At 45.4% G+C, this 15,274-nt stretch overlaps 1 protein-coding gene across 2 annotated transcripts in view; it reads right to left on the bottom strand.

The window, feature by feature from the left end:
• Window positions 1–15,274, bottom strand: part of sema3bl (sema domain, immunoglobulin domain (Ig), short basic domain, secreted, (semaphorin) 3bl) — a 188,912-nt gene that overhangs the window by 8,621 nt on the left and 165,017 nt on the right. For both annotated transcript variants that reach the window (XM_043707662.1, XM_043707661.1), the window contains exons 11-15: window positions 11,179–11,410; window positions 6,137–6,228; window positions 5,661–5,702; window positions 5,397–5,554; window positions 2,388–2,455 (exon numbers count right to left, since the gene is read on the bottom strand). In XM_043707662.1, coding sequence (XP_043563597.1) covers window positions 2,388–2,455; window positions 5,397–5,554; window positions 5,661–5,702; window positions 6,137–6,228; window positions 11,179–11,410 — 592 coding nt within the window. The remainder of the gene's footprint in view (window positions 1–2,387; window positions 2,456–5,396; window positions 5,555–5,660; window positions 5,703–6,136; window positions 6,229–11,178; window positions 11,411–15,274) is intronic.

Raw genomic sequence — 15,274 nt, 5'->3', positions numbered from 1 at the left:
ATAGATAGAGTCGATAGCCAGAGACTATTTCCCAGGGCAGAAATGACTAACATGAGGGGTCATAGTTTTAAGCTGGTTGGAGGAAAGTATAGAGGGGATGTCAGAGACGGGTTCTTTACACAGAGAGCTGTGAGAGCATGGAATGCGTTGCCAGCAGCAGTTGTGGAGGCAGGGTCTTTGGGGACATTTAAGAGACTCCTGGACATGCATATGGTCATAGAAATTTAAGGGTGCATACATGAGGATCAGTGGTCGGCACAATGTCGTGGGCTGAAGGGCCTGTTCTGTGCTGTACTGTTCTACGTTCTATGTTCTATGCAGCCAACGAGCTAATTGGCAAAGACCAGGACAGCATCACAATGGGCATCAGTTTGCAATGTTGGTTCTGACCTCCAAACAAACTGAAACCTGAACAGACACTTGGTACCATGTAGGCAGTGGAAGCATTGAGAACAGGAAAAGCCATGGGCACTTTGAAAGAGGACTATTACCCCTGAAATATTACGCCCTGAAGTTCTTTTTAAGACAGAATTAGGTTCCAAATACTGATATGAAGCTGTGTAAAGGAGAGTGCTTTCATGAGAAAGGCAAATATAATTACTTTTAGTTGTGGTGAGCTCTGGATAGGAGTGGAAGAGGAGGTTGAGGGAGTGGGGTCAAGGAGTGAGAGGTCTTAAAGAGGGAGGCTTAGCAAAGGACCCAACATGAAAGAGGTCGCATTCATGTGCTTTCTTCTCAGATTGATTCTATTTATCCAGTTCAAATCTTCCTGCTCTGTGCACCCTTGCCTGATAGAGAGGGTGGGAAAATGATCTTCAGTCAGACCTTTGCCGATGTTGCTCAGTAGCCGACTGCCCTGTGTGTGTGGCTTTGTCCCTTCAGCACTGTCCCTCTCCCTCTGTGAGAGAGCACCTGACAAAACACTGCAGACTGGGAACTTGCCACTTAAGCCTGGCTCACAGGCCCAGCGTCTTACTGCGAGGAACATTCTAGCAAAAAACAAACATGGCTGTGCAGCAAGCAGTAGGAATGAGAGTGAGTAAAAGAACATTTTTATAAGGAGGTAAAATACATATTTTTTAAAAAACTTAGTAGTTAGTATTTAGTGATAGACAACTCTCAGGCCTGGGATTTTTAATTAATACATTAATATTTAATTGTATCTCATATTCATGGCATGAAGGGAAACCACTATTTAGGAAATGCGTCTTTATGATCGGGATTCTGGATTAGTGGTGCTGGAAGAGCACAGCAGTTCAGGCAGCATCCGAGGAGCAGTGAAATCGATGTTTCGGGCAAAAACCCTTCATTAGGAAGGTTTTATTCCTGATGAAGGGCTTTTGCCCGAAACGTCGATTTTACTGCTGCTCGGATGCTGCCTGAACTGCTGTGCTCTTCCAGCACCACTAATCCAGAATCTGGTTTCCAGCATCTGCAGTCATTGTTTGTACCTTTATGATCGGGACCCAGTTATTAGCAAGAATTAAGTGAAAAGTACAAAATAGTTTGAAATTCTCAACCACCCTCATTCAGATTCCTGGATGGATTTGTGTGAGGCTGGGGTGGGGGAACAATTCCAGGTTGAGTATTTAACTGTCCCTCAGTCCGATCTAGGAATTTGTGATCCTACAGAGAAGGCTCATGGCAACAAAAGATTCAGTTTCCTGACCCATACGCCCCGTACCATAGGTTAGCATGCAAGAGAGAAAGGACAACCCTTAATGCTAACCAGAATAGTCTCTGAACTGAATGGGAACAAATCCTGCTGAAAGACAACAAGTTATGCACAGCACTATTGACATGAGATGCAAATGCTCAGTCGATTTAACCAGCATGGGAATCAGGAAAGGCAAGGAGGCCTTTCACCCCATTGGGTCTGCTCATGGCTGATCTAATGGTGACCTCAACTCTACTTCCTTGCCTATCCCCATTAAAGCTGAAAATGTGTTGCTGGAAAAGCGCAGCAGGTCAGGCAGCATCCAAGGGGCATGAGCCCTATCCCCATTAAACCCCGACTCTCTTATCAGTGCAGAATCTGTCTCATTCAGCCTCAAAAACTATTTGATAGCTCTGCCTTCTCCACCAATCTCTGGGGAAAAAACTTCCACGCATTAGCAAACTGAAAGAAAAAAATTCCTTCTCATCTCCATGTTAAACAACTGACTCTTTATTTAAAAATTGTGTCCCCTCCTTTCATGAGGGGAATATTCCTCAGAGCATCTACCCTGTTTGCATCCCGTATATGGCATCTGTCCCTCCCTGGCTGGATTTACACATTGATTGCTCATTAATCCCATCACAGAGACATCACTTTGATATGTCGAAAGCACGCTGGTGGATACAGCAGAAAGGAGAGAGATTGGAAGCAGAGATGTGGTCGTTCTTACCGATCAGACTCTGATCCAGACACTGGTGAATGGGGTTACCGTTCCAAATATCCTGTCTCCGGAAACGTCTAAACCAAGAGAGGACACAAAGAGAATCTCAGGCTCTTTAACACAATCTTGCCGAAGAGATCAGCTCATCAGCTAAATGCCTTTCCCTCTCAGACTGTGCCCTTATGGTGATGGGACTAACTATTCTCAGAATTCTGGTACCTCTATAAATGCTGTAAGTGAATGGTTTGTGGGTGAAGTTGGGGAGACAGTGGCAGTGTCACTAGACTAGTGATCCAGAACTCTAAACTAATGCTCCAGTGACATGGCTTCAATTCCTGGATGGTCAAATTTGAATTCAATAAATATCTTGAATGAGGCAAAAAAGGCTAACCTAATGTAAACTGTTGTGCATCCTAAAACCCAGCTGCTTCATTAATGTCCTGTCAGGAAGGAACCTGTCTGGTCTACATGTGACTCTAGGCCCACTGCAACATGACTGACTCTGCCCTATCAAGCCATCACGCTGGCCCAGCCACTGAGGCCCATGTTCCGTGAACATATTTGAAAGAAGTCCTCTTGCCCCAGTAGTTCTGCAGGTAAATATGTGATGGTCTGTGGAGTTGAATCGCATGGGTTGACAATTGTGGGCAGGAGGGAAGTCTAAAATTGGCAGTGCTAAATTGCCCATAGTGTCCAGGGAGCTGCAGGTGAGGTAGGTTAGAAATGGGAAATGCAGGGTTTACAGGGATAGGATGGGGGGAGAGGGGTCTGGGTGGGATGCTCTTCGGTAGGGTCGATGTGGACCTGATAGGCAGAATGGCCTGCTTCCACACTGTAGGGGATTCTATGATCTCTATAGTGGGTGAGTAACCTGTGTTGGGGCAGATGGCCCTAGCTATTTAGAATGGGCAGGGCCTTGGTAACATGCCAATCAGAGGAGGTTAGATTGGGGTAGGGCGAGAGAATGGTGAGCCTGAAACCGTGGGGATGTTGTGGGAGGATGAGGGGTAGTTGGAGGGAACGGGGGATTCCCACTTGGTTAGGCTTGGGCATGTGGGGATGGGAGTCTGTGCCACAAGGTATACTCCCAGCTCCCTCAGTGTCACAGAGTACGTTTCCAACCTACACAGCCAATCCAATGGTCTGAGCAGTTGTGAGGATCTTCCTGGTTAGCGTGGGTTTGGAGTCCCGCTAACACAGAAGAGTGTCTCATAGACTTAAACAAAAATTGAAGATTTCAAAACTGCACCTGATGGATTGCTCACTCTCTCTGTTTTAAGTGCTTCCCCAATAATGTGGATTCAATATGTCACCCAAGAGGAATCATATTGGACTTGAAACATTACCTGTTTCTCTCACCACAGATGCACCAGAGCTGCTGAGCGTCTCTAGCAATTTCTGTGTTTATTTCAGATTTCCAGCACCTGCAGTATTTTGCTTTCATTCACTTTCCGTTGACCCACATATGAGTTAGGCCCTAGTCTACACAGATTGAACTGAAGGCTGCTGTCTGGCATTGCAATGGGCTTCACCATCCACACAGAGAAGGGGACAACCCTCCAGGGTTATCGCTTCCCCTGACTCCCCAGCAACCGTTGCTGGTGAATACACTCACAAGCATCAGTTGGAGGGTGGTGTTTGTGGTTAAGAATAATCAGCAATGTAAGCTAGCTGACAGGGCATGGCACCTACTGCTGGGAGTGAGAGTGAGGGGTTTGGATGGTGGAGGTGGGGTGCGTGGGGGGGGGGGGGGGGGGGGGAGGTGGTGGGAATCAGGCAAATGAAACTGTGGAGTACTTGTGTACAGTCATTCCTGTAGATATGTTGTTCAATATTCAACATTAGGGTGGCAGGGTAGCTCAATGGTTAGACTGCTGCCTCACAGCACCAGGGACCTGGGTTCAATTCCAACCTGAGGTGACTGTCTGTGTGGAGTCTGCATGTTCTCCCCTGTCTGCATGGTTTCCTCTGGGTACTCCCGTTTCCTCCCACAATCCAAAAGATGTGCAGTTTAGGTGGATAGGCCATGCTAAATGTGGGGCTACATGGATAGGTTGGGGGGATGGCTCTGGGTGGGATGCCGTTCAGAGGGCCACTGTGAACTCAATGGGTTGAATGGGATCTTTCAGCACTGTAGGGATTTGATGATCAGAGGTCACAGGCTCTATAATTATCTAAACTTATAGAGATGTACAGCACGGAAACAGACCCTTTGGTCCAACTCATCCATGCCAACCAGATATCCCAACCCAATCTAGTCCCACCTGCCAGCACCCGGCCCATATCCCTCATAACCCTTCCTATTCATATACCCATCCAGATGCCTTTTAAATGTTGCAATTGTACCAGCCTCCACCACTTTCTCGGGCAGCTCATTCCATACACAAACCACCCTCTACGTGAAAAAGGTGGCCCTTAGGTCTCTTTTATACCTTTCCCCTCTCACCCTAAACCTATGCCCTCTAGTTCTGGACTTCCCCACCCCAGGGAAGAGACTTAGTCTATTTACCCTAAAGATGCCCCTCATGATTTTATAAACCTCTGTAAGATCACCCCTCAGCGTCCGACGCTCCAGGGAAAACAGCCCCAGCTGACTCAACCTCTCCCTATAGCTCAAATCCTCCAACCCTGGCAACATCCTTGTAAATCTTTTCTGAACCCTTTCAGGTTTCACAACATCTTTCCGATAGGAAGGAGACCAGAATTGCACGCAATATTCCAAAATACGCATATAATGCACAGTACTCAAAGGATAAACAGAGTAGTCCACCATGTGTTAACCAGATGTGAACATAGGTACAGATTTGTCCATTCCTTTCATCTATTAATGTGTTCATATAAATTGGCCTCTTGAGGTACAGTGGCAGTGTTCCAGCCTCTGAGCTAGGAGGTCCCGGTGTAAGTCCCACCTGCTCCAGATATCCTTGAGCAAGTTGATGAAAACTATCTAAGCCAGCCTTCCCCAGCACATACGCACATGTTATTTCGGAGCCAGTGTAAAGATGCCAGACACAGTACCTTTTAGCAGCTGGCAGGTATCTGGTACAGGAGCTTCCATCCCAGGCACAGTAGGGGTCTCTGGCGAGGCAGCACTCGGCACATGCATTACCGTAAGTCTCACACTGATGGAGCTTCACCTGGGCAACGCCTACCCTCGAGCCAACGTACAGCTGCTGCTGCAAGGGGGCAGAGGACACAGGAGGGACGTTAAGTGGCAATCAACAGGAAAAATCTACATCCACCGAAAGAATACCACGGCATCGAATGGACAATGATACCTACCCGTTTCACTGATATCTCCATTGACGTGATAGGATTCGGAATCTGGCAACGTGAAAATAGAAATCATTATTGGACATCTGCGTATCTCTCCCTCTCCTGGAGAATTACTCCGGAGACTGATAGATAAAATAGGTAAGGTGCCAAAAGGGACACTGGCCTTTATTAGTTGAGGCACAGAGTTTAAGAGCAGCATGGTAATGTTGGAACTGTATAAAACATTGGTGCATTCACAACAAGAGGATTGTGTGCAGTTCTGGAATCCACGTTATAGGAAGGATGTGATTGCAGTTAGGAGGGTACAGAGGAGATTTATCAGGATGCTGCCCTGGGCTGCAGAGTATCAATTAGGAGGTGTTACTGGACAGACTGAGGCTATTTTCCTTAGAGCAGAGGAGACTGAGGTGGGGACATGATTAAAATGCATAGGAATTAGGATCCAATATTATCAGACCATAGCTAGATGGTAAAATGAATACCTTAAAAACCTGGAGTTCTTCGAGAATAACTTCCTCACTCTGTACGCCGTTACCCTTCCGCAGGGCAATTGTCTTCAGGACTAGCCCAGTATCTGCAGAGTAAGAAAATACTCGTCACAAAACAGTGATCAGGAAGAACCAAAGGGAGCACTGTTGTTCACCTTGCCCATGCTCCTTCGCCTGTTGCCATCCTGTGGACTCCCTCAACTCTTGCACCTGACACTTCTCTCCCTGGTTTTGCCTTTCTAAGTGAGTAGAGAAGATTCCATGACACTATAGCTCAGTGGTTAGCACTGCTGCCGCACAGCGCCAATGACCAGGGTTCAATCCCAGCCTCAGGTGACTGCCTGTATGGAGTTTGCACATTCTCCCCATGTCTGTGCGGGTTTCCTCCGGGTGCCCCAGTTTCCTCCCACAATCCAAAGATATGCAGGCTAGATGAATTGGCCATGCTAAATTGCCCATAGTGTTCAGGGCTGTGTAGGTTAGGTGCATTGGTCTGGGGTAAATATAGGATAATAGGGTAGGGGAATGGATCTGGTTGGGTTACTCTTCGGAGGGTCGCTGTGGACTTGTTGGGCTGTAGGACCTGTTTCCCCACTGTAGGAATTCTATTTCAAGAAAGAGTCATGGAATTGTCACCAGAGTCATGGTTCATATTTATCCCTCAATCAAGAGCAATTGGATAACAGATTACCTGGTCATGGTCACATTGCTGTTTATTTTGGGATTGTGCTGTGCAGACTGGTTGCCATGTTTCCTGAATTATTGTAGAAACTGTTACTTCATTGGCCACTTTTGGAACATTGCGTGCAATTCTGGTCCTCCTCCTATCGAAAGGATGTTGTGAAACATGAAAGGGTTCAAAAAGATTTGCAAGAATGTTGCCAGGGTTGGAGGGTTTGAACTATAGGGAGAGGCTGAACAGGATGGGGCTGTTTTCCCTGGAGTTTCGGAGGCTGAGGGGTGACCTTACAGAGGTTTATAAAATCAGGAGAGGCATGGCTAGGGTAAATGAACAAGGTCTTTTCTCTGGGGTGGGGAGTCCAGAACTAGAGGGCATAGGTTTAGGGTGAGAGGAGAAATATATAAAAGGGACCTAAGGGGCAACTGTTTCACTCAGATGGTGGTACGTGCATGGAATGAGCTGCCAGAGGAAGTGGTGGAACCTGGTAAATTTACAACATTTAATAGGTTTCTGGATGGATATACGAATAGGAAGGCTTTAGAGGGATATGGGCCAAGTGCTGGCAAATGGGACTAGATTAATTTAGGATATCTGGTTGGCATGGACAAGTTGGACCACAGGGTCTGTTTCTGTGATGTACATCTCTATTCAAAGGTAGAAAACAGAGGGTGGTGGTGAAGCATTGTTTTTCAGACTGGAGGCCTGTGACCAGTGGAGTGCCACAAGGATCAGTGTTGGGTCCTCTACTTTTTGTCATTACATAAATTATTTGGATGCGAACATAAGAGGTACAATTAGTAAGTTTGCAGATTGGAGGTGCGGTCGACAGCGAAGAGGATTACCTCAGATTACAACAGGATCTGGACCAGATGGGCCAATGGGCTGAGAAGTGACAGATGGAGTTTAATTCAGATAAATGCAAGGTGCTGCATTTTGGGAAAGCAAATCTTAGCAGGACCTATACACTTAATGGTAAGGTCCTAGGGAGTGATGCTTTCCTTTATTGGTCAGAGTATTGAGTACAGGAGTTGGGAGGTCATGTTGCGGCTGTACAGGACATTGGTTAGGCCACTGTTGAAATATTGCGTGCAATTCTGGTTGGACCGAAGGGTCTGTTTCCATGCTGTACATCTCTATGACTCTATGACTGTATGATTGGTGTGGCTTTACACGGTAAACCAGCCATCCAGCCAATTGGGTTACCAGATATCCCAACCCAATCTAGTCCCGATTTGGAGATGACTCCGAAGCTCCAGGGAAAACAGCCCCATCCTATTCAGCCTCTCCCTATAGCTCAAATCCTCCAACCCTGGCAACATCTTTGTAAATATTTTCTGAACCCTTTCAAGTTTCAGCACAAGTTCAATTCTTGCCTTGGCTGAGGTTATCAGGGAGTCTTTGTAACCTTGTCTCTCACCTGACGTGTAGTGACCCTCAGATTAAATCAATTACCCGCTGTTTTCTATTCATGAGAAAGCAGCGCAAGGGACTATGGCAAGTTTCAGTGGCACAGGAGCAAAGCCCTTCGGTGGGTCAGTGCACAATCGATGGGCCCAAAGATCTCTTTCTGCACTGTAGGAGTTCTGTAATCTATCACTAGTCTGCCTAGTCAGGATAGGAAGAGTTGCTAATTCCCCACCTACAGACAAGCAAAGTACATGTCTCACCCTACTTCAGGAAGAGTTCACTGAGTTAAACTAAACTAGGCCTTGAGGATGTTTAGTTGTAGGGTGTAGTGGCAAAGTTCCTGGACTAATAATCCAAAGGCTCATCCTAGTTGTGTGTTAAAGCAAGGTCTAATCCCCCCATGATGGCTGGTGGAGTTTAAATTCAACTACTAATATTTGGAATCGAAATCCAGTCTCCGTAAAGGCAATCATGAAATTACAATCAACTGTTGTAAAGACACATCTGGTTCATTAATGTGCTTCGGACAATAAAGTTGCCATCATGGGCTCAGTGGTTAGCACTGCTGCCTCAGGGCCTTGGAGGACTGTCTGTGTGGCGTTTGCACGGTCTCCCCGTCTCTGCGTGGCTTTCCTCCAGGTGCCCCGCTTTCCTTCCACAGTCCAAGCATGTGCGGTTAGATGGATTGGTCACGCCAAATTGCCTACAGTGACCAGGGATGAGCAAGTGAGCTGGGCTAGCCATGGGAAATGTAGGGTTATAGGGATAGGGGGCCGCGAGCAGGTGTGACGCTCTTCAGGGGGTCGGTGCAAACTCAGTGGGCCGAATGGCCTCTTTCAGCACTGTAGGGATTCTGTAATCTTTAGCCAGTCTGGCCTAATGTGATTCCAGACCTGCAGCAAAGTGACTTAAGGTTAATTTAGTTGACTCTGGAATGGCCAGGTGAGCCACTCAGTTGAAGGGACAATTAGGTATGGGCAACAAATTCTGGCCTTGCCCCAGATCCCACATCCCATGAGGTAATTAAAAGGGACCGCCACCAGCGTGGCAGAACCGGCAACAGCAGAACAATGGCCTGGTTCCACACTCTCAGTCGCAGAATGCGAATAAAAGATTAAAAAAACGGATGAAACAAAGGAATCCGGGTGAGTGATTGGTGTTGACATTTCCCGGGTTGTTTGTTGAGTTGACGGCTGCGGTCTCTTGCCCTGGTCTCACCTCACACAGTCACATCACAAGACTTTCAGTTGTTAATTCTGACATTTGCAGTGCTAAGCAAAGACATTTCAGTGTGCGGTTAACAAAGAGAGCTCAGTGATGGAGCGACCCGGACCACTGTGCTGCTTTATGTAAGAATGTCAGTGGGAGTGGCCACAGGACTTTGTTTAGAGTAGTCATGGCAGGGGATTATTGGAAATAAAATAAAGTTCAGCTTAAACATTCCAGGGCTCCGGGCTATTTGGTTTTGCAAGGGTGGGATTCTGCATTGAGAATCCAATACCCTCTCTGATCTGTCAATAGCTCTCGCTGGTGGCAAAGGACACCAGTGTTTGACCTCGGAAAATTAGCTCCCCAAATGTCAAAGTTGAATGAGGAATGAGTCCTCAACACATGTCTATGGGAGTGGCATTATTCGCTGAAGGAGACAGAAGGAATCCTACTCTGTCCTTTTATCGTGCAGTTTGGGGACCAATGGATTGGTAAGAAAGTGAGATAGGATACTGAACATTATGTATGTGATGTGGAGGTGCCAGTGATGGAGTGGAGTGGACAAGGTCAGAAATCAGATGACACCAGGTGACGAATGGGCTACCCTCTGAAAGGTTGTGATTTCAAATAAACCTTCCGGACTATAATCCTGGTGTCGTCAGATTTCTGACAGTATTTAAGTGAGTAGAGATTTAAGATCGATGTGGTGCGGTGGATAGTGTCTCTGCCCTGAGCCAGAACTACGTTTACGCTCCCTAACCCCAACCCAATGCCCCATCCACCCACCCACCCAACCAGGACAACAATGATATGTTCATCTTGTGACCAAACAGGATGAGTATTCATTTGCATGTGGCCTGAATATCAACTTGTAAATCCTTCAAATCCATGCCAAGGCAGCAAAAGCAGGAGAGAATCCTGGCCCAACCATATCTTGAAAATTGAGGCCTTATCTACCCCTATCGATGGATTTATACTGCAATACAAGAGCATTGGTTAGCTCTGTTGGCTGAACAGCGGTGATGCACACTGGTACCAACAGTGTGGGTTCGATTCTTGGCTGAGGACACCATAAAGTCCTGCCTTCTCAAGCTCACCTCTTACCTGTAATGATACATAGTTCTCCCACGACTGGCCTTCATATGCAAAGCCCACACACACTCACATGCAAAGCACTTGTCAAACAGCCTCATACACAGACAGGACTGACACAGTACAACACAAGGAAGCACTGACAAAACATTTAAGAAATGCGCGACTGGAAAGATTTCAAATGCACAGTCCTCACTCACACAGTCTCAGACTGTGACCAGAATACCGAACTCACTAGCACGAGGAGCAGTTGGAGGGAACAGCACCGATACATTTAATGGAAAACCAGGCAGACACACAAAGGAGATAAGAACGGAAGACTAAGTTGCTAGAAGAGGAGTAGGAGTGAGTTCACATAGTAAACATTAGAACTGAACTGTGGTATTGAATTATCAGGACTGTAAGCAGTATTTCTTTGCTTTTCAACTTTTTTAGTAAGGAAGACTGAAATGCTTAACTTTCTGTACCTAGGTACCTTTGTACCAAAGATAACGCTGTTAAGTGGTGACTTGTAAACCTTTCACCGTACTCATGTGAGCACATGTGACAATAAAGCTATTTCAATTCAATTCAATACTGTACCTTCTATCCCATTCTAAATACTGTGCTGCTTTAAAAGCATTGACCACCCCAGCATTCAGCATACCTGTCCCAATGAACATGACATCGTATTGACTGTCTTCTGCCTCTACCCGGTCCACCACGATCTGCGTCATCTTGTACTGGACATTGGTTTTGATGAGCACCGGGTGCTGGTTGATAGGGAACACTGACTGGAACATAAGAGGATGGCTGCGAGCAAAATGCAGAACATCGTCTGGGTAATCCTTGGTGCTAGTGTCCAGTCGACTGGGCTGGGTGGTGATCTTACTCGGACACTGTGGAAGCAAAACAAAAGACCCCCATTTAGAATGAAAGCAAGAGAAGGGTGATGACATTACGTTTTCTGACACTCATAAGTACTTCGTAACAACTTAGGTCCTCCAGAAAAGAGTGGTGAATGGCTGGGGTTGCAGGTTGTGTGAGACAGGCATTAGCAGATAATCCAAACAGGCCACTGGTACATGCCACCTGAACTGAGAAAGACAAGATGACTTGTCAAAGACTCCTAGAGGTAGAGTTCAGTCATGGCGATGTGGGGTTAGGTAGATGTCCTGGCATTTCCTGTCACATTGTCAGCAGGGCCGGAATTCACTGTCTGTCCCTGATCACCCTTGAACCACAGCACACTGTAGCACTCTGATATAACGGCATGGCTTGCTCAGCCAATTCATAGGGCAGTTATGCGTCAAGTCACATTGATGTGGACTTGGAATAACTTTAGACCAGGCAGAAGTGGGTACTGCAGATGCTGTAGGTTAGAGTCAAGATTAGAGTGGTGCTGGAAAAGCACAGCAGGTCAGGCAGCATCCAAGTAGCAGGAAAATTGACGTTTCGGGCAAAAGCCTTTCATCAGGAATCTGAAGAAGGGCTTTTGCCCAATAACTATAGACTGGACCAGGTAAAGATATAATGATTCCTCCCTGAAAGACACCAATGAACCAGGTGGTTTCTTTTACGAAAATGGACATCATCATTGTCTTTTTAGTTGTATAAATGCTTTTTTTAAAAATAAAATTGAATTCAAATTCCCAATCAGCCATGGTTGGATTGGTATTCATATATCATGGGTTATTTGTCCAGGATGTAGAGTATTTGCAAATGATTCTTAAGCAGGACAAAGACAGAGCTGACAAATGATGCCTTTCTAAACTAAAAACCTTTTTGTCTCCACACAGTTCAGATCCTGTTCTATTCGCTGACTAGAATAGAACAGTCATTTATTGTCACTTGTATTTTTTACAAAAAAAGTGAAAAGTCTATCAAGATGTCTCTTAAATGTTGCTATTTCATCTGCCACCACCACCCGCTCTGGCAGTGTATTCCAGACATTAATCACCCTCTGTGTAAATAGAAACGTGCCTCTCATGTCTCCTTTAAACTTACTCCCTTTTATGTTAAACCTATGTCCCCAAGTAATTGACAGTTCTACCCTGGGAAAAGGACTCTATTCTATTTGTGTCTCTCATAATTTTATAAACTTCCAACAGGTTGCCCCTCATCTTTTAAAGTTCAAGTGAAAACAAACCAAGTTTGTCTCCTCATAGCTAATACCCTTTAAACTAGGCAACATCCTGCCAAATCATTTTTGATCTGTCTCCAAAGCCTCCACATCTTTCTGGTAGTGTAATGACAGTATTCCAAATGTGGCCTAACTAAAGTTGTATATTGCTGCAACATGGCTTGCCAATTCTTACACTCTATGCCCCGACTGATAAAGGCGAGCATGCTATAAGCCTTCTTGACCACCTCATCCACTTGGGTTGCCACTTTCAGGGCTCTGTAGGACCTGTGCACCTCGATCCTTCTGTATGTTGACGCTACTAAGGATTCTGCCATTTTCTGTACACTTCCCTCCTGTATTAGAACTTCCAAGATACATCCCCTCACATTTGTCCAGATTAAGTTCCGTCTGCCATTTCTCTGCTCAAGTCTCCAGCCTATCTGTATCCTGTTGTATGCTCTGGCAATCCTCCTCACTATCCACAGCTCCCACAGTCTTTGTTTCATTTGCAAACATACTAATCAGCCCATCCATATTATCCTCTAAATCATTTACATATATTTACAAACCACAGGGGCCCCAGCACTGAACCCTAGGAACACCACTGGTTAGAGATCTCCAATCAGAAAAACCTATTTCCACCACTACTATTTTTGTTAATTGTAGGAAAATTTATTGCTGGTATTTGTCTTAACCAAAGTCACGTTGTCATTGTCAGAATAAACAGGTTTGTACCTGCACTTTATGCAGTAGAATAAAATTACATCAAATCCAAAGGCAAGACATTCCTTTATGCTAGCATGGCTTTTGACAAGTTGAGAGTTATAAGCTTAAATTGAGTTAGTACACATGTAAATGGTGGAGGCAGGTGGCTCAATGGCTAGCACTACTGCCTCACAGCACCAGGGACTCTTGTTTGATTCCAGCATTGGGTGACTGTCTATTTGGAGTTTACACGCTCTCCCAGTCTGAAGACGTGGTAAAGTGTCCAGGGATGTGCAGACTAGGTGGGTTAGTCACGGAGAATGCAGGGTTATGTGGATGGATGGGTCTGGGCAGGATGCTCTTCGGAAGGTCAGTGCAGAGCTCCACGTTATAGGGATTGTATGATAAACTTGTGACTATCAAGTCAGCAGTACAAACCAAGATCCTTGGCCAGAATTAAAACACAATAGTCTGTTAAAAACTTCAGATTAACAACCTCTCCGAATTTGGATCTAATATATCTCCTTTACAATTATCTCCATTTAAGGGCATTTAAATGGTCATTGGTAGATATATGGATGTATATGGAATAGTGTAGGTTAGATGGGCCTCAGATTGGTTTCACAGGTCAGCGCAACATCGAGGGCCGAAGGGCCTGTACTGCGCTGTAATGTTATATATTCTATATTCTATATTTCACACTTTCAAACTTTATGGTTTTTTAAACTTAATACATTGCCTTTAATAAAAATACGACTACCATCGATTAACATTAAGTTTTTCAATCTACAGCCAGACGGCTATTTACTAGGCTATATACAGTTGTCAAAATATTAGTGGAAAGGTTTTGTTGCTAAATCTGACCAATGACTATCACATGGAAAACTCAGTTTGGCTTAAAAAAAGACTGAGTCCTTCCTGAAAATACAATCCCCCTGCCATTTCTAACCATCACATCTGTAGTCCATCATAGACGCCATGACAAACAATTAGTAGAAAGAACATCCTTGAGTAGCACAGCAATGATTGCTTTATTTCATACATATTGTGACAAAATCTCAGCCTTTCTGGCTATCTGTCCATCACTGGTCTCTTGAGAAAGGGTAGCATGGTGGCTCAGTGGATAGCACTGCTGCCTCACACCACCAGGGTCCCAGGTTCAATTCCGGCCTCAGGTGACTGTGTGCATGGAGTTTGCACATTCTCCCTGTGTCTGTGCAGGTTTCCTCCCACAGTCCAAAGATACGCAGGCCAGGTGAATTGTCAATAGGTTAGGTGCATTAGTCAGAGGGAATTGGGTCTAGATGGGTTAATCTTTGGAGTATCGGCGTGGACTTGTTGGGCTGAAGGGCCTGTTTCCACACTGTAGGGAATCGAATAAAATAAAAAATCTAATAAAATTAGAGTGATGCAGCCCAGAGACAATGTAGACAGGCAGTATCAGGAGGTGGAGAAGTTGATGTTTCGGTGTAACCCTTCTTCAGGACTGACAGCAAGTTATGTAATATCCCAACAATTAAAGGGAGTCAGGGGGCTGAGTTGAGTATGGTTGCCATTACAAAAGAGAAAGTACTAGAAAAGCTAAAAGGTCTTAAAATTGATAAATCTCCTGGCCCCGATGGGCTACATCCTAGAGTTCTGAGGGAGGTGGCTGAGGAAATAGCGGAGGCGTTGGTTGAGATCTTTCAAAAGTCACTGGAGTCAGGGAAAGTCCCAGATGATTGGAAGATCGCGTTGTAACCCCCTTGTTCAAGAAAGGATCAAGACAAAAGATGGAAAATTATAGGCCAATTAGCCTAAACTCAGTTGTTGGTAAAATTCTAGAATCCATCATTAAGAATGAGGTTTTTAAATTCTTGGAAGAGCAAGGTCTGATTAGAACAAGTCAACATGGATTTAGTAAGGGGAGGCCGTGCCTGACAAACCTGTTGGA

The sequence above is a fragment of the Chiloscyllium plagiosum genome, chromosome 18, assembly GCF_004010195.1.
Source record: "Chiloscyllium plagiosum isolate BGI_BamShark_2017 chromosome 18, ASM401019v2, whole genome shotgun sequence".
Lineage (NCBI taxonomy): Eukaryota > Metazoa > Chordata > Chondrichthyes > Orectolobiformes > Hemiscylliidae > Chiloscyllium > Chiloscyllium plagiosum.
The sequence above is the reverse complement of the archived record's forward strand: the minus strand, read 5'-3'. Positions and strand labels throughout refer to the sequence as shown.